This window comes from Eucyclogobius newberryi, unplaced genomic scaffold, assembly GCF_026437365.1.
Source record: "Eucyclogobius newberryi isolate DKJ021-1_F unplaced genomic scaffold, fEucNew1.0.hap1 SCAF_12, whole genome shotgun sequence".
Lineage (NCBI taxonomy): Eukaryota > Metazoa > Chordata > Actinopteri > Gobiiformes > Gobiidae > Eucyclogobius > Eucyclogobius newberryi.
Window position 1 is genome coordinate 28,156,270 of NW_027315746.1, and position 25,262 is coordinate 28,181,531.

Consider the following 25,262-nt stretch of genomic DNA (forward strand, 5'->3'; position numbering starts at 1 on the left):
GGGATGGACAGTGCACCAGAAAAGTTAAATTTTCCACCTAGAATAATTACATTACCACACTGGTAAGATCTTTCTCTTGTATCCATTAGTATTTCAAGTCCTAAAACACGAGAGTACATGTTTAAAGGCCAATAACTATACAAAAAATGCTGCATACTTGTCCTTTAATATTAAAATGTCGCAGTTGTGGCCATATAGTTTCATCTCAATGCTTTATTTGTGTGATTTCTTTGTGTAATCCTACTCACGCCACAGTCATTGGCTCCGTCCCCACACATTCCCACGGTGTAACTAAAAAGAAAGCAGGCGACACAAAGGCTGTTTAATGACACCTCCATGCACACGTCCAGAATCCAGCTGAACTCACTTGAGGCTCTGCAGGACCTCCACGAGCTGAGTCTTCTGGTCTGGAGCCATCCGCGCAAACACCGTGGCCGCTACCGCAAGCTGCAGCGCCCACCGGTGGACAAAAAACGACAATACATATAATATGAGACGAGCGTTGGGCTATAAATGTGAAGGTTACTGAATGTGAGGACGGGCGAACCTTTGGGACCAGGTGTGGGAAGTGTTCCATGACCACAGTGAAGGCCGGACCACTCAGAGCGAAGTGGAATCGGTCTTCTTGCTGCAGTGGGTCGCAGAGGGACTCCAGCTGGATCGATACTGACTGAAATAAGCAGGAAGAATTACAAATAGCCAATTCAAACAAACAATAACAAATATAGACAAGAAATATACAGCATGCATTTTTACTCATTTCATTTTACTCATACTCATTCGTCATCTCTTTCTGAATTTACTTCCCTTCTCTGCGTCTCTAGACCACATTTTAACGTCTCTTTGTGAAATGCATTGGCTTTGATAATATGAGAGGTGTTATAATATGCAGCAGAGATATAATAATTTAACTCCAAACGCGAGGGTTGTGCGGCGATAATCAGGAAACAGCTGATGCTAGCTTTGTTATGCTAAATCAGGTTGACTCAACATATAAAGTTATCATCATTGGAAATGTAGCGGTTTATCTCAAGAGCTCTGTTCTTTTATATTATCTACTTTTTGCCGTATTGTTTTCACCTAACTCTGTATTTCTTTCTTGGCCAATCATCTCAAGCGAGTCAAATGGAGTCAAATGGATCCAAACCCCTGTGGAAGCGTCTGCCTCTCAGGGTCTGCTCTGGGTCACTTCAACAGGCCGCTACAGTTCAGTGGAGACACTTTTACACCGCACCAATGTGATCCAAAGTGAACCGGTGGAAAAACAGGTGGAAGACCCCAGTGGTTTTGGTTGTGCAGGTTCAGAACGGTGCTGTACCTGCAGATCCTTGCTGGGTGCAGCGTTCTGGGTGTAGTGCCAGCTGATGCTCGCTGGGTGGAAGTCTTTTGGAGGAACAGCGTCTGCGATGATCACCTTCTCATGAGCCCAGATCATCCCACAGTCCCGCGCCACAGAGATGGCTGTCAGCATGTTGTCTCCTGTCAAACAAGACAAAACGCAGCTATGAATAACATACATAATTCATATGCCATTTGTAAATAAAAAATGTTTTTCGTTTTAATGGAACTCTGTATTAAATAGGAATTTGAGCAATTTTAGTATTAGCCAGCAATTTTATAAAATTATGATGTGAATAGAGATGTCAAGATTATTTGGTTAATAATTCCGTTATTTTAGTAATATTCACATTATAATTGTAAGAATTCTTTTTTTTTTCCCCGTTAGGGTCCAGTCACCCGCGACCCCTATCTCAGTGACTTTGGGCCTTAGGTGGGGTACACCCTGGGCAGTGGCCAACTCGTCGCAGGGTTAACAAGAATTAACATAATACTAAAAAGAAACTGAAATCTTGATCCTGTTTATGTGACATTAATACATTAAAGCGGAGATACTGCGAGCTGTCACAAACACTTCGTTAGTTAATATCCACATAGATTCATTTTCAGGCACTGCTTTAGAAAAGCGTTTCTTTTTTTAAAGGATTTGTTGGCCAGTAGGCTTCATTAGACCGGAGAGTTTCATTGAGAAATGGGGATGAGAGAAGGGAAGACATGCAGCAAACCGTCAAAGCCGGGATTAGAACTCAAGACACATATGAAGCCTGGCATATGTGCTGCCGCCTTAACCACTCGACACCCCGGCCACACACGAGAACAGTGTTTGTTAGACGACATGAGCTTTGGGTAATGACTGACAAAATGAGAGAAATTACAAGATTGTGGATGCAAGTGATGGAAAGGATTTTCCTCTGCAGGGTGTCTGTGCTCCTGTAGAGATAGGGAGAGGCGCACAGAGACATGGGAGGAGCTCGGAGTAGAGCCACTGCTCCTCCACATGGAGAAGAGCAACTGAGGTGGCATCTGTTCCGGAGCCTCCTGGACGCCTCCCCAGTGAGGTGTTCAAGGCATGTCCCAGCTGGAGGAGGCCCCGGGGAAGATGCTTCTCTGTGACCTGGGAACACTTTGGGATCTAGAGGAGGAAGTGTCTTGGGTGAGGGAAGTCTGGGGGTCCTTGCTATGACAGCTGACTGGCTGTAGCAGAAGAAATGGATAGAAGTGAAACTGCCCGAGTGCAACCTCGATATGGACCTGAGAGCTGATTATGTCACAAACTGCTGCTTTTACAAGATAGTCAATGTTGTGTTTTCCTCCAAAGACTAATGTACAATAAGAATGAAGGAGCTTTAAAACAACATTATACCTTACAACATTATATATGATGACAGAGTTAGAGGAAGCAGGGTGGATGCAGATGTAGAGTGTGTTACCTGTGACCATGAGCGTGTGGATGTGTGTTACCTGTGACCATGAGCGTGTGGATGTGTGTTACCTGTGACCATGAGCGTGTGGATGTGTGTTACCTGTGACCATGAGCGTGTGGATGTGTGTTACCTGTGACCATGAGCGTGTGGATGTGTGTTACCTGTGACCATGAGCGTGTGGATGTGTGTTACCTGTGACCATGAGCGTGCGGATGTGTGTTACCTGTGACCATGAGCGTGTGGATGTGTGTTACCTGTGACCATGAGCGTGAGTGTGTGTGTTACCTGTGACCATGAGCGTGCGGATGTGTGTTACCTGTGACCATGAGCGTGTGGATGTGTGTTACCTGTGACCATGAGCGTGTGGATGTGTGTTACCTGTGACCATGAGCGTGAGTGTGTGTGTTACCTGTGACCATGAGCGTGTGGATGTGTGTTACCTGTGACCATGAGCGTGTGGATGTGTGTTACCTGTGACCATGAGCGTGCGGATGTGTGTTACCTGTGACCATGAGCGTGCGGATGTGTGTTACCTGTGACCATGAGCGTGTGGATGTGTGTTACCTGTGACCATGAGCGTGCGGATGTGTGTTACCTGTGACCATGAGCGTGCGGATGTGTGTTACCTGTGACCATGAGCGTGCGGATGTGTGTTACCTGTGACCATGAGCGTGTGGATGTGTGTTACCTGTGACCATGAGCGTGTGGATGTGTGTTACCTGTGACCATGAGCGTGAGTGTGTGTGTTACCTGTGACCATGAGCGTGCGGATGTGTGTTACCTGTGACCATGAGCGTGTGGATGTGTGTTACCTGTGACCATGAGCGTGTGGATGTGTGTTACCTGTGACCATGAGCGTGAGTGTGTGTGTTACCTGTGACCATGAGCGTGTGGATGTGTGTTACCTGTGACCATGAGCGTGTGGATGTGTGTTACCTGTGACCATGAGCGTGAGTGTGTGTGTTACCTGTGACCATGAGCGTGCGGATGTGTGTTACCTGTGACCATGAGCGTGTGGATGTGTGTTACCTGTGACCATGAGCGTGCGGATGTGTGTTACCTGTGACCATGAGCGTGCGGATGTGTGTTACCTGTGACCATGAGCGTGCGGATGTGTGTTACCTGTGACCATGAGCGTGTGGATGTGTGTTACCTGTGACCATGAGCGTGCGGATGTGTGTTACCTGTGACCATGAGCGTGTGGATGTGTGTTACCTGTGACCATGAGCGTGTGGATGTGTGTTACCTGTGACCATGAGCGTGCGGATGTGTGTTACCTGTGACCATGAGCGTGTGGATGTGTGTTACCTGTGACCATGAGCGTGCGGATGTGTGTTACCTGTGACCATGAGCGTGTGTGTTACCTGTGACCATGAGCGTGAGCGTGTTACCTGTGACCATGAGCGTGCGGATGTGTGTTACCTGTGACCATGAGCGTGCGGATGTGTGTTACCTGTGACCATGAGCGTGTGGATGTGTGTTACCTGTGACCATGAGCGTGCGGATGTGTGTTACCTGTGACCATGAGCGTGTGGATGTGTGTTACCTGTGACCATGAGCGTGCGGATGTGTGTTACCTGTGACCATGAGCGTGCGGATGTGTGTTACCTGTGACCATGAGCGTGTGGATGTGTGTTACCTGTGACCATGAGCGTGTGGATGTGTGTTACCTGTGACCATGAGCGTGCGGATGTGTGTTACCTGTGACCATGAGCGTGTGGATGTGTGTTACCTGTGACCATGAGCGTGCGGATGTGTGTTACCTGTGACCATGAGCGTGCGGATGTGTGTTACCTGTGACCATGAGCGTGCGGATCTGAGCCTGGTGTAGGTCCATCAACACTCCGGACGTCTCCTCCTTCATCTTGTTCTGCATTATGATCAAACCCAGGAACTCCATGTTGTTTTCTAGCACGTCTCTGTGAGGGACAAATATATTAGAGGTTGTATTTGTCCGAGGGCTAGGGTGGTGCAGAAGTTAGAGTGGTGCAGAGGGTTAGGGTGGTGCAGAGGGTTAGGGTGGTGCAGAGGGTTAGGGTGGTGCAGAGGGTTAGAGTGGTGCAGAGGGTTAGAGTGGTGCAGAGGGTTAGAGTGGTGCAGAGGGTTAGGGTGGTGCAGAGTGTCAGGGTGGTGCAGAGTGTCAGGGTGGTGCAGAGTGTCAGGGTGGTGCAGAGTGTTAGAGTGAGTGCAGAGTGTTAGAGTGAGTGCAGAGTGTTAGAGTGAGTGCAGAGTGTTAGAGTGAGTGCAGAGTGTCAGGGTGGTGCAGAGTGTCAGGGTGGTGCAGAGTGTTAGGGTGATGCAGAGTGTCAGGGTGGTGCAGAGTGTTAGGGTGGTGCAGAGTGTCAGGGTGGTGCAGAGTGTCAGGGTGGTGCAGAGTGTCAGGGTGGTGCAGAGGGTCAGGGTGATGCAGAGTGTCAGGGTGGTGCAGAGTGTTAGAGTGAGTGCAGAGTGTTAGAGTGAGTGCAGAGTGTCAGGGTGGTGCAGAGTGTCAGGGTGGTGCAGAGTGTCAGGGTGGTGCAGAGTGTCAGGGTGGTGCAGAGTGTCAGGGTGGTGCAGAGTGTCAGGGTGATGCAGAGTGTCAGGGTGGTGCAGAGGGTCAGGGTGGTGCAGAGGGTCAGGGTGGTGCAGAGTGTTAGGGTGGTGCAGAGTGTCAGGGTGGTGCAGAGTGTTAGAGTGAGTGCAGAGTGTTAGAGTGAGTGCAGAGTGTTAGAGTGAGTGCAGAGTGTCAGGGTGGTGTAGAGTGTCAGGGTGGTGCAGAGTGTCAGGGTGGTGCAGAGTGTTAGGGTGATGCAGAGTGTCAGGGTGGTGCAGAGTGTCAGGGTGATGCAGAGTGTCAGGGTGGTGCAGAGTGTTAGGGTGATGCAGAGTGTCAGGGTGGTGCAGAGTGTTAGGGTGAGTGCAGAGTGTCAGGGTGGTGTAGAGTGTCAGGGTGGTGCAGAGTGTCAGGGTGGTGCAGAGTGTCAGGGTGTTGCAGAGTGTTAGAGTGGTGCAGAGTGTCAGGGTGGTGCAGAGTGTCAGGGTGGTGCAGAGTGTCAGGGTGGTGCAGAGTGTTAGGGTGATGCAGAGTGTCAGGGTGGTGCAGAGTGTCAGGGTGGTGCAGAGTGTTAGGGTGATGCAGAGTGTCAGGGTGGTGCAGAGTGTTAGGGTGATGCAGAGTGTCAGGGTGGTGCAGAGTGTCAGGGTGGTGCAGAGTGTTAGGGTGGTGCAGAGTGTCAGGGTGATGCAGAGTGTCAGGGTGGTGCAGAGTGTTAGGGTGATGCAGAGTGTCAGGGTGGTGCAGAGTGTTAGGGTGAGTGCAGAGTGTCAGGGTGGTGTAGAGTGTCAGGGTGGTGCAGAGTGTCAGGGTGGTGCAGAGTGTCAGGGTGTTGCAGAGTGTTAGAGTGAGTGCAGAGTGTCAGGGTGGTGCAGAGTGTCAGGGTGGTGCAGAGTGTCAGGGTGGTGCAGAGTGTCAGGGTGGTGCAGAGTGTTAGGGTGATGCAGAGTGTCAGGGTGGTGCAGAGTGTCAGGGTGGTGCAGAGTGTTAGGGTGATGCAGAGTGTCAGGGTGGTGCAGAGTGTCAGGGTGGTGCAGAGTGTCAGGGTGGTGCAGAGTGTTAGGGTGATGCAGAGTGTCAGGGTGGTGCAGAGTGTCAGGGTGGTGCAGAGTGTTAGGGTGATGCAGAGTGTCAGGGTGGTGCAGAGTGTCAGGGTGGTGCAGAGTGTCAGGGTGGTGCAGAGTGTTAGGGTGATGCAGAGTGTCAGGGTGGTGCAGAGTGTCAGGGTGGTGCAGAGTGTTAAGGTGATGCAGAGTGTCAGGGTGGTGCAGAGTGTCAGGGTGGTGCAGAGTGTCAGGGTGGTGCAGAGTGTCAGGGTGGTGCAGAGTGTCAGGGTGGTGCAGAGTGTTAGGGTGATGCAGAGTGTCAGGGTGGTGCAGAGTGTTAGAGTGAGTGCACACCTGCTCAGGGCCTGGACTTTGTGCCAGGACAGCTTGACCTCCAGCTGCCTGTGGGCCAGAGCGATCACCCTGAAGCCCTGTCGCGTGTAGGTCTCCAGCGTCTCGCCAAAGCTCTCTGGGACTAAGGCACAAAACACCACATTATTACCAAACATACGTCAGATGGTGAGTAACTGTACATTTCTAATACAAATGAGAAAGTGCATGACGCAAATCACTCAAAAATGCAGTGAACATGATTACATTTCAAATTTAACTAAAGGTTTTGACTATTTTCTTCTTGTTTGACTATTTTGGTGATGTTTAAATGTTACATCCTGGACATGAGCAGCAGATGTGAAATATGGAGAGGTCATTTCACAACTGTTACCTAGCAACCATATTGTAAATAGGGCCAAAAGCCATGTACGTTACACAACAATAGTTATGATTTGACAAATAATAACACCTGATAATACCAATAGTTTGTTAAATAGAAATTAAATTGTCCCTACATTATGGATGGATGTCACTTATTGATGACAAAGAGATTCCATTTATTTTTCCTTTTATTTTTTATTTTTCATTCACAAACTGCCACTAGACTGATGTAAAATCATGATAAATATTTGACAGGCAGAAAGTAAATCCCACAATAGTTGTATTTAGGAGCTATGTACAGAAATATTCAAAAATAATGCTGGAATATACACAAATTTACACAATGTCCCGTTTTAAAATATCCAATAAACTATAAAAGGACAGGATACACTGAAAGCATACAACTTAAATTTTTTGCAACTTACGTAAAACTATGATAAATATTTACCACAGGGACTATCCCAAGACACAATTAGAAAAACTTAAGCATCTGTTTTATGCACTTTAACATCTTCGCCCTTTATTTTGTATTAGCTTTTTTTACATGTCTTTTGTATGTCCTAAATATGTCTACTCTCTGTGGATTTACTCATTTTTGGGGGCATTTTAGAAAGGTGGAACAAAGCGCAAAACAACCAACAGTCCATACTTTAACATTATATACATTCACATTTTCAGTTTCATCTGTGCAGAAGCCTGACCTGTGAGAGGTTTGCACAGACTGGCCACGACCTCTGGCGCCCCCTTCAGGAAGGCGTTCATGTGCTTCTGGCCCAGCCTCCGCACCACCACACTCATCCGCTGCAGCGCTGAGGAGAACGGGAACTGACGGACGATGCCGATCTCACAAGACTGACGGAAACAAGGCGGTCACGAGTAAAGAAGCGATATTCTGACGGCATAACCTTTGTGCAGATGAAACCTACCGTCGTCTCTGTGAGATGGTCACTCAAGTCTGTCTCCTTGGCGACGTGGTTGGGTGGACGCACCACTGTGGGCATTATGGGATTGTGGAGGGCAGTCTCTTCTTGGGTAGGTTCCTCCAAGATCTACAAATACAGGATGTTTCAGATGAAAATGGTAAAGGACAGAGTCATTTTTGTGAATCATTTGAATTGGTAATGTCCTTCTGCTGAGTGAACCACGTTGGGAAATAAATACAAGTACAGAAAAAAGACAATTACTAATACTCAGTAACTGTATTCTGGTATAGTTACTTCATGGCATAAATAAGACCAAAAGTACTGTATTTTCCTGGACTATAAATCGCACCTTTTTTCATAGTTTTGCCCAGGGTGTGACTTATACTTATATTTACACTTATATGTGATATTGTTTGTTATTTTCACACTCCAGTGCGACTTATATATGTTTTTTTCTTCTCTAATATGCATTTTTTGGCTGGTGCGACTTATACTCCGGTGGAACTTATAGTCTGGAAAATACGGTAAACACAGTGCTTGTGATGAGAGCATGTGCGATTATTGAGAGGGTGATAAATAAATGGATTACAAATGGTGCAACAAATACATACCGGTAATGTTTTTTGATCCTACAATATAATGCAACTCAATGTGAACGTCAACACCTGTTTTCTACATACATTTTCGAATGATACTGAAGTTGAGGGAGAGGAGGAGGAATAATGAAGAACCATAGAGGACTTTGTGGACAGGAACTACTTTTCTGGACAAAAACTAAAGAGATGATAGTGGACTTCAGGAGAGGAAGGAGGGGCACCCAGTTTACACCCATCATAATCCAGGGCAACAAGGTGAAAGTGGTTTCCAATCGCAGTATCTTGGAGTACATCTGAACGCTTAGTCGGGCTGGAAGAGCCAGAGGAACGTGATGGACAGCAAGGGGCAAAACAGACTCCACTTCCTAAGGAGGCTGTGAGACGGGAATAATAAAAAAGTAAACTGTGGTGGGGTCTAAAGTCCAAAAAGTCCAAAAGCCCGACGGTTGACAGAGAGAAGAAGCCGTCCAAGCTCAGATCCATCATGGCCGACCCCTCCCACACTTCAAGGTTATTGTCTCCGGAGGGAAATTATTGACCAGCACTGAGAGATTTAGGGATTTGAAAACACAAATCTCAGCACAAATCATAGGAAACACCCTGATAAGAAAAATAACTAAGTTTTCATTTAGTCTTATTGCCATAAGCGATTAGACTGTTTCACTCCTAAAAACACACACTTTTTTTTTTTTTTTTACAAGCTGCTAATAATTAAAATTACTTTTTTTTTTGTTGCTTAAAGGCGCAGTGGATGATTTTTCGGCGATTTGAGAACGCAGGCGGAAATGCGCATGCGCCCTGCCCCGTGCGGACCGATACAACACACAACTGAACTCGAACTGTCTTTCTCCGTCTTCATTTTGCCCCGTACACTGAGGGAACTATATTATGATAGATCCATGCGCTTAGGCACACGGAAACGTGGGGACGAGCCGCACACGGCTACAGGTGAGTGATAGGTGCGTTTTATGATTGATACGTGGCAGGACTAATCGGCAGTCCACGCCACGAGGAAATAAGACTAAAATTTGGGCCCAAAAAATTGTCCATTCAACCTTTAAAAAGAAAAAAAGAAAAAAAGTTTTTTGTTTGGTTGTTTGTCGCTTTTAATACGGACTTGTGTTTTTATATTTGCATTGTATTAGCCTTTGTTTATACTATGCTTTGTGTTCAGCTGTAAAGTTTTAAAGTTTTGAAGCGCTGTATAAATAAAGTTGCTATGGTATTGACAGCACTTTTTTCTTCCGGCTGCCCAAACAGAGACCATCATCATATAAAAGCGTGTGTGAGAAGCCGTGCGTCCCACCCAGCCTGTGGCACAGAACATCTTGAGGTCCAGAGGGTCTCCCGAGAGCTGGGCCTCGATGGTGGTCAGAGAGTGACAGGACGCCATGCCGGCCACGAACACCGAGGCGCTCAGGGCTTCATCTTTCACCGAGGACTCAGGAGCAAGAAATCTGGCAAAGAAAAACATTGTCTCATTGTGGTATTTCTTTATTTTGATTTATTTTGAAAGGGCAAATGCCTGGGGAAGTTTCTAAGTGACTTAAACTTAAAAACTTGAGCATTACCTTCTGTCCTCCACACGCTGAATTCCCCACAAGTCCAGTCCTTCCTCAGTGAGCGTCCCGGTCTGAAACATGCACTTAAGTTTCAATGTTGAACTCTATGAAAGCCAGAAAAGGGCAAACTCTCAAACAATTCTACTGAAATGAGGAAAATACAAACCGGATCGCACCATTTAAAGGAGAGCCAAAGCAAAAATCGACTTTTAGGAGCTTTTAACTAGATTATAATCTAGTATTGTGGTTTTTCATAACTTTTTTCAACAACTATACAGTTTCAGTGCTCCTCAGATTCACCGTCGATACTTACTTCTTTTCTTACTTCCTTCTGCAAATTTAATTTCCTTAAACAGTGACATTCAGGATTCGGCCGTGTCACGTCGTTATTATGGCACAAATGGTTATGGTGACCGTAACCTTTTCAACAACCCTAATGTAGTGCACACCAAACTTTAAACTTTGCAAAAAACAGGAAGCAACCTTTTTTGTAGTGTCATATTAAAAACACATTATTTGGATGGTTATTTGCATTTAAACCTTTTACCTTTACTTTGGCATCTCATGTTTTAGAACTTAAAATAATAAATCTGCTGAAAGTGATGAAACATTTGCAAAAGCTTCACAAATGTATGAAGCATTATAATAACATGAAATAAGAGTGCAACATCAAGGGTTATTTTTCTTTATAGTTTATGCTAAAACTTTAAGGCACAGGCCTATATGGTCATTATGTTGTTTATTCATGATTCTTTTACTTTTACCATCCATCTGCATATAAGCAAGTCTTGCATTACATGGTGCCTGAGCGTGGGCCTGTCACGAGGGAAGCGGCGGGGGCATCATATCTGAGGCCGCAGCTGTGGTGGTGCGGTCAGTCAGGTATGTGAGTACTATTAGGGTAATAACTGAGACCAGCTTGAGTAACAAAATCAAGTCGGTGTGACAAGAACACAGGATTTGCCACAACATAATTGGTCGCACGTACAGAATTATCGTTATGAATCTATTACCTGGAAAGGTTAGAGGGAAGAGAATGTCAAATGGGGCATTAGGGATTTTAGGGTCTTTAACATGGCCAACAAGGGAAAAAAGGGGGGAGCGCTTCACGTGTCCTTCAAATAAGAAGTCTAGGATACATTATTATCTCAAAAAAGGTAGAGTCAGGGCCCATTATTCATGAACTAAGTGGGTTTAATGGTGTGTAACTATCTGTAAAGCGGCTTTTACTGCAGAAATTGCTCGTGTATTGTCATCTTTTTGTGGCTCATCACTAAAGACTCAATTTTGTATTGAAACGTCTCAAGTCGAGTCATTTTCAGAGACTCAGAGAGGAGCAAAAAAGCATGAATAAAGATCAATACAAGACCAAGAATGTAAAAACTCAAAAAAGCTAACCAATCTTGCCTAAAAAGTAACTTGCTTTCTCCCCAGTGTTCTTCTCCCTCCTCCTTCTTATTGTTGCCTAAAGATCAGAGTGCGCTGACCTTGTCGAAGCAGACCACGTTGAGCTGTCCACACATGTTGATCCGCTGGGGGCTGATGCAGAAGATGCCCACCTTCTTGAGCCGGCGCTGGGCGTAGACGATGCCCGCCGTCATGGCCGCGGGCAGGGCAGGGGGCACGGTGATGGTGATGATGTCCAGGGATTTGATCACGATTAGATAAGCTGGAACCTGCGGTGGAGGAAGTACGTCATTTGTCTACATGAACGTCAGATTTAACAGATACGATGAGTTAGTGGAGATATATTTTGAGTGAATCTGTAACTTTTAGAATTGTATTATTGATAACTTGTCATTAACTTGTGTTATTGATAACTTAACATTATCATTTGTCATTGTGTTCTAAAATAACTGCATTAATGTCCTCTTCAAAACTATTTAGGCTTCTGATTATTTAAAAATGAAGACTCGTTCTGTAGTTTTGAACAGGAAGTCAATGGACCCTTTCTAATACAAAGCAGTTTTAGATCAATATTGCAGTTTACAAGGAACAAAACGTAAAATAATAGCCTTCTTATGTCATAATTTACAACAAATAACTGAAAAAAGCATACATTTCTCCGTTAATGATGAAAGGAAACCATTACGACAGTTTAAAAGCTTTGAAAAGTCGATTTGGCGTTTTATATCTCCTTTACACAGTGAGATGTAAACGTGAGCACACACATTGTTCATGATGCTGAGGACCACCGTGTAGATGAAGCCGATTGTAGCCACTCCCACCAGGCACAGCAGGAAGAGGTAGGCGTCTCTGTACAGTTTGAAGTCGGTGGGTTTGGGGTACAGGATGGAGCGCACCAGCTGCCCCTTCTCCGTGCTGAAGCCTGCTCACACACACATACACACACAAAAGGTTAATATAGGTGACTGGTCTCCTCATTTTTTATTAAATATAGAAAAAATGTACATAATTACAACCAAAAAGTTAAGCGTGTGTGATATTTTGCCTGTTTATATGTGGTTTAAGCTCAGTTTAAGCATTGTTTAGTCCAGGTTTACTCAAATGTCCAGTCTAAGGCCAGTTTGTAGTGAGACTAGCCCTGGTGGCACCTGGATGGCCAAATATTTAAAGAAGTGGTACGTAATTAGTGTGAAAAGATTGAGAGCCATTGATAATAGGGCTGCTAAACCAAATTAAACCAAAATCGCAATGGCAAAATGGCAATACTTAGCAAATCAGTACAAATACATTTTGAATCTTGCAAAGAAGATCCTTTGTGGACTGAAGACTGTCTTCTACCATCTGGAAGCAGGTTTGTGATGCCCGAATGAAGACAAAAGCTTTTAATGTGAACTATTTGTGGTCATCTGTGGTCATCTGTGGTCTTCTGTGGTCTTCAGTGGTCATCTGTGGTCATATTTGTTCTTTAGTGGTCATCTGTGGTCTTCAGTGGTCATCTGTGGTCTTCTGTGGTCTTCTGTGGTCTTCTGTGGTCTTCTGTGGTCTTCAGTGGTCATCTGTGGTCGATCTGTAGTCAATCTGTGGTCTTCTGTGTTGATTTGTGGTCATATTTGTTCTTCAGTCGGCATCTGTGGTCTTCTATGGTCCTCTGTGGTCTTCTGTGATCTTCTGTGGTCATCTATGGTCATCTGTGGTCTTCTGTGTTTCACTCATTCATCTTGTATGATTCTGTATAAAATCTGGTCGTTTGTTCCTTTGTACTCTACATTTAGTTCTGATGCTTATATTAGTTTAGTAGTTCATATTTCAGTCAAAAGGTCTAGCTCCTGGGCTTGTTTTGATATGCACTGATAGAATCTTACTATTAAAACATAAATTACTAATCTAATCACAAGTTCAACGCTTGTCCGAAAATAATGCAAATAGATATTTTGCCACAAATGTTCCACCCTACAGTACATACATACAGGGGACACAAACATTTTAAACACCCCAGTAATACATAACTTCAACATGTGGATAATATTCTTCTTAAATTCTTGTAATTAAAAGACCACAGGATTAATACAAGGTTTCCGGCTGAAAAGAAGAGCTAGACACTGTATATATTTATCGGCATGGTACAAACTACAACAAGACTTTCCATGGAGCCAATCAGCCGCAGTACAGAGCTTGCCGCGGAGTGATATTTGGTAAAGAGGCTAGCGGTGAGCGGCTCCTGACCTGTGCGGACGACCACGGCCTTGACCGGCTGCCCCGTGTAGAAGCGCGTCTGAATGACCCGAGTCCCGCAGAACAGAGTGTGGCGTTTGTGCTCGTCCAGGCTGTAGCGCTCGGAGCCCTCGCCTCCAGCACTGGGCACGCTGGTCTTTGTCACCGGGACGCTCTCTCCTGAGCAACAACACACAAGGTCCATAGTTACGAGGGATAATAAGAGATACTTTAAGCCCTCACACGCGGAGTATTTATATTGACGCGCACCCTCCATCATCGTGCAGACATCATCTACCAATATTAGTGCTACCAATGTTCTACTAGACAAGCTTTGACTCCGATCTGTGATAATTCTGTTCTGATGTCAGTTACCTTTGTATTGTAAAGTACTATAATCTAAAGTGCACTAAAGGACTAGGAAAATACTGCGTCATGAAATATGCTTGTAAGCACTGCGATATTCTGTATCATTGCAATATTATATACTTATTAGAATACTTTTTACTGCAATATTTTCAGCTCCAAAAAGTACACGCCTTACTTTAACTGTCACAAAAACAGGGCTAATTAGTACTTAGTAAGGAAAATAATAAAATCAGGAAAAACAATTTGATTTGATCTTATTATTATTAATTAAAATTATGTTTCTGTCTTTGGCGTTATTGCAATACATTTAGTGATTTAGTGATTTTCGATCATTGCAATGTCGATACTTGAGACATGTGTAACTCTTGCCTATGTATTTGCCACTTGCTCGTCTCCATGGAGATGTCAGCAGCATTTAGACTTGAATGTTCCACAGTCTGGCATTTGCCGTATCTCTGTAACATCTGTTTAATTGTCTCACTGTGAGCGGGTTCCCCTCCTCACAGATCTGGGGCCTCGTTTATAAAGCCTGCGCACGTACAACAATGCTTTTCAACGTTTGCACTTTTAGGATCTAACCCAGGACAAAACTTTACAAGGAATTAACCAGGACTAAACCGGGAATTAACCGGGACTAAACCGGGACTAAACCGGGACTAAACCGAGACTAAACCGAGACTAAACCGGGAATTAAGAGGGACTAAACGGAGACTAAACCGGGACTAAACCGAGATGAAACCGAGACTAAACCGAGACTAAACCGGGAATTAAGAGGGACTAAACGGAGACTAAACCGGGACTAAACCGAGATGAAACCGAGACTAAACCGAGACTAAACCGGGACTAAACCGAGACTAAACCGAGACTAAACCGAGACTAAACCGAGACTAAACCGGGACTAAACCGGGACTAAACCGAGACTAAACCGAGACTAAACGGAGACTAACCCGGGACTAAACCGGGACTAAACCGAGACTAAACCGAGACTAAACCGGGACTAAACCGGGAATTAAGAGGGACTAAACGGAGACTAAACCGGGACTAAACCGGGACTAAACCGAGATGAAACCGAGACTAAACCGGGACTAAACCGAGACTAAACCGAGACTAAACCGGGACTAAACCGGGACTAAACCGAGACTAAACCGAGACTAAACCGAGACTAAACCGGGAATTAAGAGGGACTAAACGGAGACTAAACCGGGACTAAACCGAGATGAAACCGAGACTAAACCGAGACTAAACCGAGACTAAACCGAGACTAAACCGAGACTAAACCGAGACTAAACCGGGACTAAACCGGGACTAAACCGAGACTAAACCGAGACTAAACCGGGACTAAACCGGGACTAAACGGAGACTAAACCGGGACTAAACCGGGACTAAACCGAGACTAAACCGAGACTAAACCGAGACTAAACCGGGACTAAACCGAGACTAAACCGGGAATTAAGAGGGACTAAACGGAGACTAAACCGGGACTAAACGGAGACTAAACCGAGACTAAACCGGGAATTAAGAGGGACTAAACGGAGACTAAACCGGGACTAAACCGAGATGAAACCGAGACTAAACCGGGACTAAACCGAGACTAAACCGAGACTAAACCGGGACTAAACCGGGACTAAACCGAGACTAAACCGAGACTAAACCGAGACTAAACGGAGACTAACCCGGGACTAAACCGGGACTAAACCGGGAATTAAGAGGGACTAAACGGAGACTAAACCGGGACTAAACCGGGACTAAACCGAGATGAAACCGAGACTAAACCGAGACTAAACCGGGACTAAACCGAGACTAAACCGGGACTAAACCGGGACTAAACCGGGACTAAACCGAGACTAAACCGAGACTAAACCGGGACTAAACCGGGACTAAACCGGGACTAAACCGAGACTAAACCGGGACTAAACCGGGACTAAACCGAGACTAAACCGAGACTAAACGGAGACTAAACGGAGACTAAACGGAGACTAAACGGAGACTAAACCGGGACTAAACCGGGACTAAACCGAGACTAAACCGAGACTAAACGGAGACTAAACGGAGACTAAACGGAGACTAAACGGAGACTAAACCGGGACTAAACCAGGACTAAACCAGGACTAAAGCTTTACGTCCAGACGCTGCAGGAGAAACAGACACAATCTAAAGTTAAATTCTTTCCAAGTTTAGTTGACCTAAAATGAGCGGCGATCCGTGCTCAGAGAAGAAAACGCTGTGAGTCTGAGGGCATTTGTTTTCTCTGTGCACACACTTTTCATAAGAATTACCCCGTAACGTTAAATTTTAAATGAGACCCCTGACGTGTGACTTGTCTTCATGGAGATGGATGACTTTAATGCCATTCTGAGGAACAATAATGACCAGCAGGTGGCGGACCTTTAAGTTTAGTTTGGAACACTTCTAGATAACTGACTCCGCAGACTGTACTGTGAAGACATGTGACGCGCGTTTACCCGTGAGCATGCTCTCATTGACGATGCAGGTGCCTTGGATGAGCGCTGCGTCGCACGGCATGATCATCCCATTGGCCGGAATCACGATGACATCACCGGGAACCAGCTCTGTGGACATGGCCTGCTCCACCTCTGTCAGCCGCCGCGTGAAATCAATCAAAAAGTCCAAATACAAGCTATTGTCATTGATTGTTATCAACACAAACACACACGCATTATCACACACGTTATTAAGTACGTGTTTGTGCTTATAACTTATACATCTTTACAACTTTTAGGGGAATGAGCTGGCCTAATATGAATTACTGCAAAGCTAACGATAGAACATTAGCTAATTCAGTAAATACAGGCGTGGTCTAGTGTCTTTTTGTTCTTTCCCTGTCATATTCTAATAATATACCTAATTTACCTCCTCTGCAAACGGAGACCCGCACCACGCTGTGAGTTGCCACCATGTCATGTAACATCACATATTGCTGCAATGAGAAAACAAAAAACGTATTTCCTGCAAATGAAGAAAGCGGGACATGTTATGCTTTATTATTGAGACATTCCGAATAGTTCTGGATGTTTTGCGCGGGTATTTCGCGTTTTATAATCTAAGTAATGTACGCAACTGTGAGAATGAAACAATGTAAACCAAGATGAACGCTTTGCAGCTTCAATATTCAGGTACAGATGTAATTTTAATTCCTTTTTCAAACCGGTAAGAGGGCAAGCCAACATACCCTCGCTTTAAAGTAACTGTACCTGATTTTTGACTCCGCTCTGGCCTCTGAAAGTTGTGAATTAACTAATTGTGGTGGATAATTAGAATGCTAGAAACGCAGTAAAAAGGCGAGGAAGAAGTTTGTGCTGCTGCAATCTGTTTAAAATGATCTGTTTTCCATGTTTTTAAGACAATAAAAATAAGGTACAGTGCTTTTAAAATACAGAAACATACTAAAGTGAAACAAAACACTACACCAGGTACTTTTTGGAGGGCAAACCTTGTATACTATGGTTATTAACTGACAACTGACACTTCGAACTGACTTCAAAGTGGGTTCCACGGGTGTTTTTCATGCAGTTATGTCTAGACTTTGGCCTCCCTCAGACTGAAGCCAGGCTGAAGGGGCTTTCCTGGGATGAGTTTAAACCCGCGGGACTCACTCTTTTGATGGTGTAGAGCGAGGTGGCGATGGAAATGACGGACATGAACACGATGGCGGTGGCGTAGTAGTAGTAGTCCTCGGCGCTCCACAGAATCACACTGAAGAGTTGGAAGATGTAGAAAGGGTTCAGCACCTGAGGGGGACGAGGAATATGGAGAACACGGTTAGAACGTAAAGGCTGGGAAACGTGGGGGAAATAGAGGGAAATTTACCATTATCGTTTTTTTAGCGCAAAATGTATGTTGTCATTTGTTGTTCAGGGCCAGATTTCTATCTATTTTGAGGAGATTGGAAGTGCTAGTAACCGATATATTGGTCAATCATCTTTTTATTCATTCACTCATGTATGTATTTATTTCCATATGAGCAGCTTTTACAGCATCTAAAAGAGAAAACAACCGAAAAACTGCCCAAAATGATATCATATAATACACCTTAATTAGCCTTATGACAGGTTTTTACAATTTTATTATTTTGACTTTATTTGGTGTAAATATGCCTGTTGTACATTATAGTACATTATAGTTTTACACCAATTGAGTATTTGTGGAGAAAATCAGTAGAAAACACAAGTGACATCACACTAGGGATAATCATTCCAGTTAAAGTTTATGCATAATTTACACAAAGAAACAACTTTTCTGACCCTCTAAACATTAATTCAACAAAACAAAGTCACTCTCATATATTTTTGTTAGTCAAATAAAAAAATATGTGACATTAGATGAGTTTTTACCCAGTGTTTGCTGGGTAATTTGCTAGTGTGATGTCATCAATTAGAAACAGGAAGTGAAGTTATAAACCTTAAAAATGTGCTATTTTGGGATAACATTTGTATATTTTTTTAGCAACATTCTAAATATATTAATCTTAACTGCATTTTAGTTCATTGAGTCGTCCAACCTGTCAGAGACACTTAAATAAAGCATGAACACAGACTTAACAGATTGTTATTAAGACTTATTTCATAACTTCATAACTAACTCAACTCCTAACCCCTTATTTCATCTTTGTCCATGCTTTATTAAGGCTAATTTAGGTGTAGTCATTATAAGTAGCATCAATCTTTTAGAAACAGTTGTTGATAAAGTGAATAAATAGTCCATACATGCTAGTATACACCCAATACCATTCCCAACTCAAATCTTTGAAAATATAAAATGTTTAGTGGTTATTGTTTAATATATATCACAAAGACAGTCCTAAACAAACAAGCACATTTAAATATTAACAGTTTGTATCATTAAATTAATTGTAACCCTGATCCCGGCTGAAGTGACGGTCTAAAGCATAAATCACACACTTCTGGATAAACCATCATGTGTGGTCCAAAACTCACCTCTTTAATGAGCAGCTTGAACAGAGAAGGAACTCGAACTGCAATCTCATTCTCTCCAAAGAACAACCTCCTGCAGCGGACACAGAGTGAGAGGCAATTACATCCGCAGCTATAACAACAAAACTATCTACTGCATATATAACATTAAGAGTAGCGCGCGTGTACAGTACAAAAGACTGGATGTAGCTTGTGATTAGCACAGGTAAAAACAACATCAAGTGATTTAACGTTAACTGAACATTATAAAGATATGTCTACTGTATAACTGAGGGTGGATTGAAACATACTAAAAGACAGAATACATCATTATTGCACAGATTAAATGCTGCCTTTATAATACAGTGTGTAGAGTAAAAGGTATTCTCCAGTGCGAGACGACATAGCAGTCAGGTATAGGCTCTTTCCTGTAGCATTGCATTGACCTTGTACTTTTGTTCACTGTACTTAATAAAATGTTTCTGTTCTATTTTAAAATACTACATGTGATACTAAAATGGCACACACTGAGAATAGAGAGTGTGTAGTACCTGTAATCCTGCACTTGTTTGCACAGTCCAGCGCTGTGCTCCGAGTGGACCTCAGCACAGCTCACCTCCACGTCCTCCAGGCCTCTAGAGAAGTCACACAGGTCAGCGTCCACAGACGGACAATACACAGCTTTTATCACACTCATTTTACATTTCATTTCATCACTTCATTAGAAAACTTATCCTGCCAAATCGACTTTTAAGAATTTGAACCATGTCTTTCTCATTTACCCACTCAAAGCTGTATTTAGCATGTTTGAGTGATCTTTATTCAAGACGCATTCAAGACGCCATTGCTTTAAAAAAATTACATTTCACACACTGTTTTGGGTTAAAGAAAGATAAAGTATTTGCATATTGTACACTCATTACTTTTATGATTTTTTTTTTTTTTTAATCCACTGCTTGTTATTGTGAACTTTAGCTCAGCCGACCTGTTTCCATTATATGGTTGTTTTAATGCAATATAAAATATAAAAATTATATATTTAAAACAAGACCCACTGGTATCCAAGATTATAACTACACAGCATAAAAGCACAAAATATTTTCATCAATAACCGACTCTTACTTGTACGATTCAAAGGTCTGCAGCCCTTCGTTCCAGTAATATGTTTTGCTGTGGTGCGTGAAGTAATGAATCTGCAATAGAAAAGAGGAAGAACAAAAATGTAGTCCCAGTAAAACATCGGCATTTATCAAACATAAGACAAGTCCATGAAGGATAAATGTTTTGGTACATCATTTCAGCCATTTCAACAGAAACTAGATTCTGACTTGTATAGTTTGTTCTTGTAGACTGCATTTCCCATCATGCTCCTTGTTGGACAGGCTGGACTTCCTGGTTGCAGTCTGCAGCTCCAGGTTCTCAAAGGGCCGGTGACCTGGAGCAGACATGGTGTGGACTCTGGCCCTGAACCACTGCTTGAACTCGTCCTGTGGGAGCAGACGGCAGCACGATCATCAGGATGTGTGGGGTTTGGGTAAAAAAGCATACAGTATATAGTTGGAGTGGGAGATGTATAGAAAAATGTATAATATCACAATTGTTCGTCTGGAGAAATGCCAAATTAGAATAAAAAGGAGATTGCCTGTAATTATAACTACTCAAAATGACCTCAAAAAGAGACAGAAACCTCCCAAACAAGAGTAAAAGTGATATTTCTGCACTTTTGTGGTTCACTTTTTGGTCCGTTCATGTTTTTGTGCAATACTTGAGCCTCAGTCGTGACATTTACAGACACATTTTAGTATATTCCTGATGCATTGTGAAAATATAGTTTAAATATTATTATTATATTCCTGATGCATTGTGAAAATATAGTTTAAATATTATTATAGAGATAATGTAAAAAAAAAAAACATATCGCTTACTCCTAAATACAGTATATTTAAATATCTCAAAATGTCCATCTACAATTTCTCTCCACTATCGTTAGATTTTGTTCAAAGATCTCAAGGCAGAACTCTTTTACTGTAGGCAATTGGGTATATTTAGGTATATTTAATTATTAAGACGTGCTGTTATAGAAAATGTTAAATGTTACAACAAAACAATTCAAAGTCTTAACTTTAGTGGACAAAACATTTCTGTAAATCTCTATGGATTTACCAGTAGCTCTCTATTCCCTTCAAAGTAGCTCCCACAAGGATTAATCACACATTATGACGCAGAATAAATCTAATTGGATTCATCACAGGCTGTTTTTAGTCACTTAGTCGCTAAATTGGTTGATAATGTCTTGGTGCCGACCAGGATTCAGAAATTGAGTGAGTTACTTCAGTTTTTGTTATAATGTTGTTATTTTTACATGTAAATACATAGTTATTTTTACATGGAATCCTGTGAACTCATCTTCTGATTATAGAGGAATGTAATATTTTTAGCCCTTTTGCCTTCTCTATACCACTCCCCCTTTTAGTCTATAACTTGCTACACAGGGCATGTCTTTAGTTGACCTAAAATGTCTTTGGACTACAACTGTTACCATTAAAGGTGGTATGGATGATTTTTTTCAGCAAATTTTTTATCATATTTCCTCGTGGCGTGGATAAATCATTAGTCCTGCTACGTATCAATCATAAAACGCACCTATCGCTCACCTGCAGCCGCGTCAGGCTCGTCCCCACGTTTCCGCGTGCCTAAGCGCATGGATCTATCATAATATAGTTCCCTCAGTGTACGGGGCAAAATGAAGACGGAGAAAGACAGTTCGAGCTGACGCAGAAGTGGACAGAAATCTACGGGAGACGAGCGATGCGATGCGCTCCGTTGCCCTAATAAACAAACGCATGTGTGTGTTGTATCGGTCCGCACGGGGGAGTGCGCATGCGCACTTCCGCCTGAGTTCTCAAATCGCCGAAAAATCGTCCATACCACCTTTAAGATACCATTTTGCACTAATAGAGGAATAACAGGCTTTTTTGCATAAAGTCGCCCTATAAAAGTTGACGACCTGCTCTTAAACCAAACCTAGATGGTTAAATATCAGCAGAATGTGTAGTGTGCAGAGATGGTGTGAGCAGTACCCGGGAGCGCAGCAGCAGAGTGTGAGCCTCCCTCAGACTGCACCTGGAGCCGGTGCTCTTCACACTCCACTGAGGCAGCCAGTAGAGCAGCAGCAGGAGCAGGCCCCCGGAGCACACCACTCCCACGGACACCAGGGCCAGCCTCCACGCACAGGGCCGGTACCCCCACACCTCCTGAGGGCGCAGGCACAGAGGGGGCACTTCTTATTCACAACGCAGTACGCTCTTTGCACAAAAACGATAAAATGATAAAAACGTTCAAATAAATCAATAATGAATTAACAGAAAGCGGTGAGGAAGTTACATATGGATAATCACAGGCAGCATGTTAAGACCTTTACGTACCATGGAAATACTTCATCTGAGGAAATCTATGCGTCTATAAAAGTAAGTGCTTTTGTCGCTAAGCTAATGCTAAGATACAATAAATGTAACCAATAATTATTAAAATGACACCATAAACTGAAATAACCTGTACTTTGCATTCTATGTACTTTTATCAAGTTTGGGTAAATGTATGTTAGTTTTTAACAATTACTTTTTAAACACGTAGGTTTCCTCCAGTGACACTTTTACATTGTACATAAAGTCTTAACATGCTAATTCACACAGAATTAACGTAACGAGAAGTGAAGATCCGCACTTTTACGCCTGTTCTGCCGAGTCCCAGTTAGCTAACCTGTCCCAAAGCGCTAACCTCTACCAACTTAACTGTTCCTAAACCAACTCTAATCTTCATCCTAACCTTACCTCTATTGTGGAAAGAAAGATATTGTAAAAATTAAACATTTGCTAGCATAGCCGCTAACGCAAAGGGACAATGACACTAGGATTTTTTTTGGCGCCGTTTTTAAAGTACATAAATCACCACCAGACGGAGCATTTCTGCCATTAAATCACCGCTACAACTGCGTGCCTGCATAAGCGTGTCGGGGCAAGCTAGCTTTTGTTTATTTTCCCATGGTTATTCTCTCTACTGCCGGTAGATGGAGCGCAAACCCAATTTCTGACTGATCTGAAGTCATGTGAGCCTTTTGTTTACAACATTATTTTAAGTTCTCAAACATGAGCTGCAAAGCAAAGTTATTCAAGAGCATCTTTAAAGGTCCCATAACATGCAAAATCGACTTTTCAGAGCTTTTAACCTTCTTACATTGCTATTTGTGCTTCATATATGTACCCAGAGTGTTTTTTTGATTGATTCCCGCAGTTTTTAGCTATATTACAGACTATCTCCTTTCCTCGAATCTCCAAACTGACGGGCGGTGGGGCAAGACCGCGTCATAATCACAGGCACGCGTCACCATCCCCCCCCTCACCCTCCCACCTGCCGCCTCCTTCCCCCCGGCTCCGCTCTGCTCCAGGCTCCCGTGTCTCTCCATACAAGCCCCGGAGTTTTTCTGCTTCGATTTACGACGAAACACGGCTCAAAGAGGCCCAAAACTTCATTAATGATAATCACACTCTTTACTATTATCACAATGGTGAAGGTTTATGTGGCAGTTGATGCAGCAACCGGGACAATAAATGGAGAGAAGTTCTATCCGATACCGAAAAACCAGGAAATAAGAGCTCGATGGACATAAGACTAGATCTCGATCGATCGATAGATCTCATATATATATATATATATATATATATATATATATATATATATATATATATATATATATATATATATATATATATATATATATATATATATATATATATATATATATATATATATATATATATATAGATAGATAGATCTATAGATATATCTGTTCTGCGCACGCTGTAGAATTAAAACCAGATTTATTTAGTCTCAAAGTAGACTCACTCACTCGCGCCGCGCTAACCGCAGACAGCTGTGGGGCACACACGCTCTCTCAGACTACGTCACGGGTGGGCGGTGCACACACGTGCTCTCTGAGACTACGTCACGGGTGGGCGGGGCACACACGTGCTCTCTGAGACTACGTCACGGGTGGGCGGGGCACACACGTGCTCTCTGAGACTACGTCACGGGTTGGGCGGGGGAGCCAGATCGCTCTTTGCAAGGGTGGGGGCGAAAATCAAACCAAGCCGTTTGCATTTCCGGGTTGGTGAGGGGGTCCAAGGTCTGGGTGATATTTCTTAACTATTACGTTAAGGGTGTTGCACAACACTTATTATTATCAATTATACACTTGGGATAGACTACGAAACGTGAAAAAAGCATGTTATGGCACCTTTAAAGGCCAATGACAACTCAAAAATGCATAATATGTGTCCTTTAAACTTAGTCTAGAGAACCGTTGCTTCAGTATCTTATGCTATAGAACTTAAAATAATGCATCTACTGAAAACATACTCTCCATCTAGGAAATTATCATGGGGAAATAAACAAAAGTTAGCTTGCCCCGACATGCTAATCTGACAGAACAAGTCTGGTTATGATTTATTATGGAATCAAAAACAGCACAGGAGACCTCCAGATCCTTTGGCGTCACAAATCTGAGAAATTTGGAACAAAGTGTTTTCTGAGAACTTCTGCTTTGAGATAGAGTATCGAGCTGTTCCAACAAGCACTTCAGCAGCTGTGTCCAAACGTTAATACATCTACACCCACTCACAAGGCAAAGTGCAACGCTGAATGTTCACACCGTAAATGGAACACTGCATGGTTAATCCTCCTACTGTGTAAACGATCAAATGAAAGAACTACATTGGACGCCATCATATTTAATCTATCAAACCTGTATTTTTAATATGCGAAAGAAAATACATGTACAATCTGCAATATTTGTGTCTTTATTTCTCCAGGTGTGATCCATTGCAGGAAAAGTTAGCTAGTCATCTGGACAATGTTTTAAAAATGTATTTGAATTAAAAACATTGTCCTGATGACTACCTTTGAAACTACTCTACGATACCCTTCTACGATACCCTTCTACGATACCCTTCTACGATACCCTTCTACGATACCCTTCTACGATACCCTTCTACGATACCCTTCTACGACACCTTTCTACGACACCCTTCTACGATACCCTTCTACGATACCCTTCTACGATACCCTTCTACGATACCCTTCTACGATACCCTTCTACGATACCCTTCTACGATACCCTTCTACGATACTTTACTACGATACTTTTGTTTTC

At 43.2% G+C, this 25,262-nt stretch overlaps 1 protein-coding gene across 1 annotated transcript in view; it reads right to left on the reverse strand.

Moving 5' to 3' along the window:
* Positions 1-25,262, reverse strand: part of LOC140356650 (polyamine-transporting ATPase 13A3-like) — a 40,735-nt gene that overhangs the window by 8,290 nt on the left and 7,183 nt on the right. The window contains exons 3-23 of the mRNA XM_072441789.1: positions 22,135-22,308; positions 20,383-20,541; positions 20,177-20,247; positions 19,606-19,689; positions 19,079-19,148; positions 17,738-17,872; positions 16,995-17,061; positions 16,586-16,717; positions 13,767-13,934; positions 12,308-12,465; positions 11,624-11,812; positions 10,146-10,207; positions 9,881-10,031; positions 7,982-8,104; positions 7,757-7,907; positions 6,696-6,816; positions 4,557-4,681; positions 1,319-1,479; positions 548-670; positions 368-447; positions 249-291 (exon numbers count right to left, since the gene is read on the reverse strand). Of these exons, the coding sequence (XP_072297890.1) occupies positions 249-291; positions 368-447; positions 548-670; positions 1,319-1,479; positions 4,557-4,681; positions 6,696-6,816; positions 7,757-7,907; positions 7,982-8,104; positions 9,881-10,031; positions 10,146-10,207; positions 11,624-11,812; positions 12,308-12,465; positions 13,767-13,934; positions 16,586-16,717; positions 16,995-17,061; positions 17,738-17,872; positions 19,079-19,148; positions 19,606-19,689; positions 20,177-20,247; positions 20,383-20,541; positions 22,135-22,308 (2,547 nt within the window). The remainder of the gene's footprint in view (positions 1-248; positions 292-367; positions 448-547; positions 671-1,318; positions 1,480-4,556; positions 4,682-6,695; positions 6,817-7,756; positions 7,908-7,981; positions 8,105-9,880; positions 10,032-10,145; positions 10,208-11,623; positions 11,813-12,307; positions 12,466-13,766; positions 13,935-16,585; positions 16,718-16,994; positions 17,062-17,737; positions 17,873-19,078; positions 19,149-19,605; positions 19,690-20,176; positions 20,248-20,382; positions 20,542-22,134; positions 22,309-25,262) is intronic.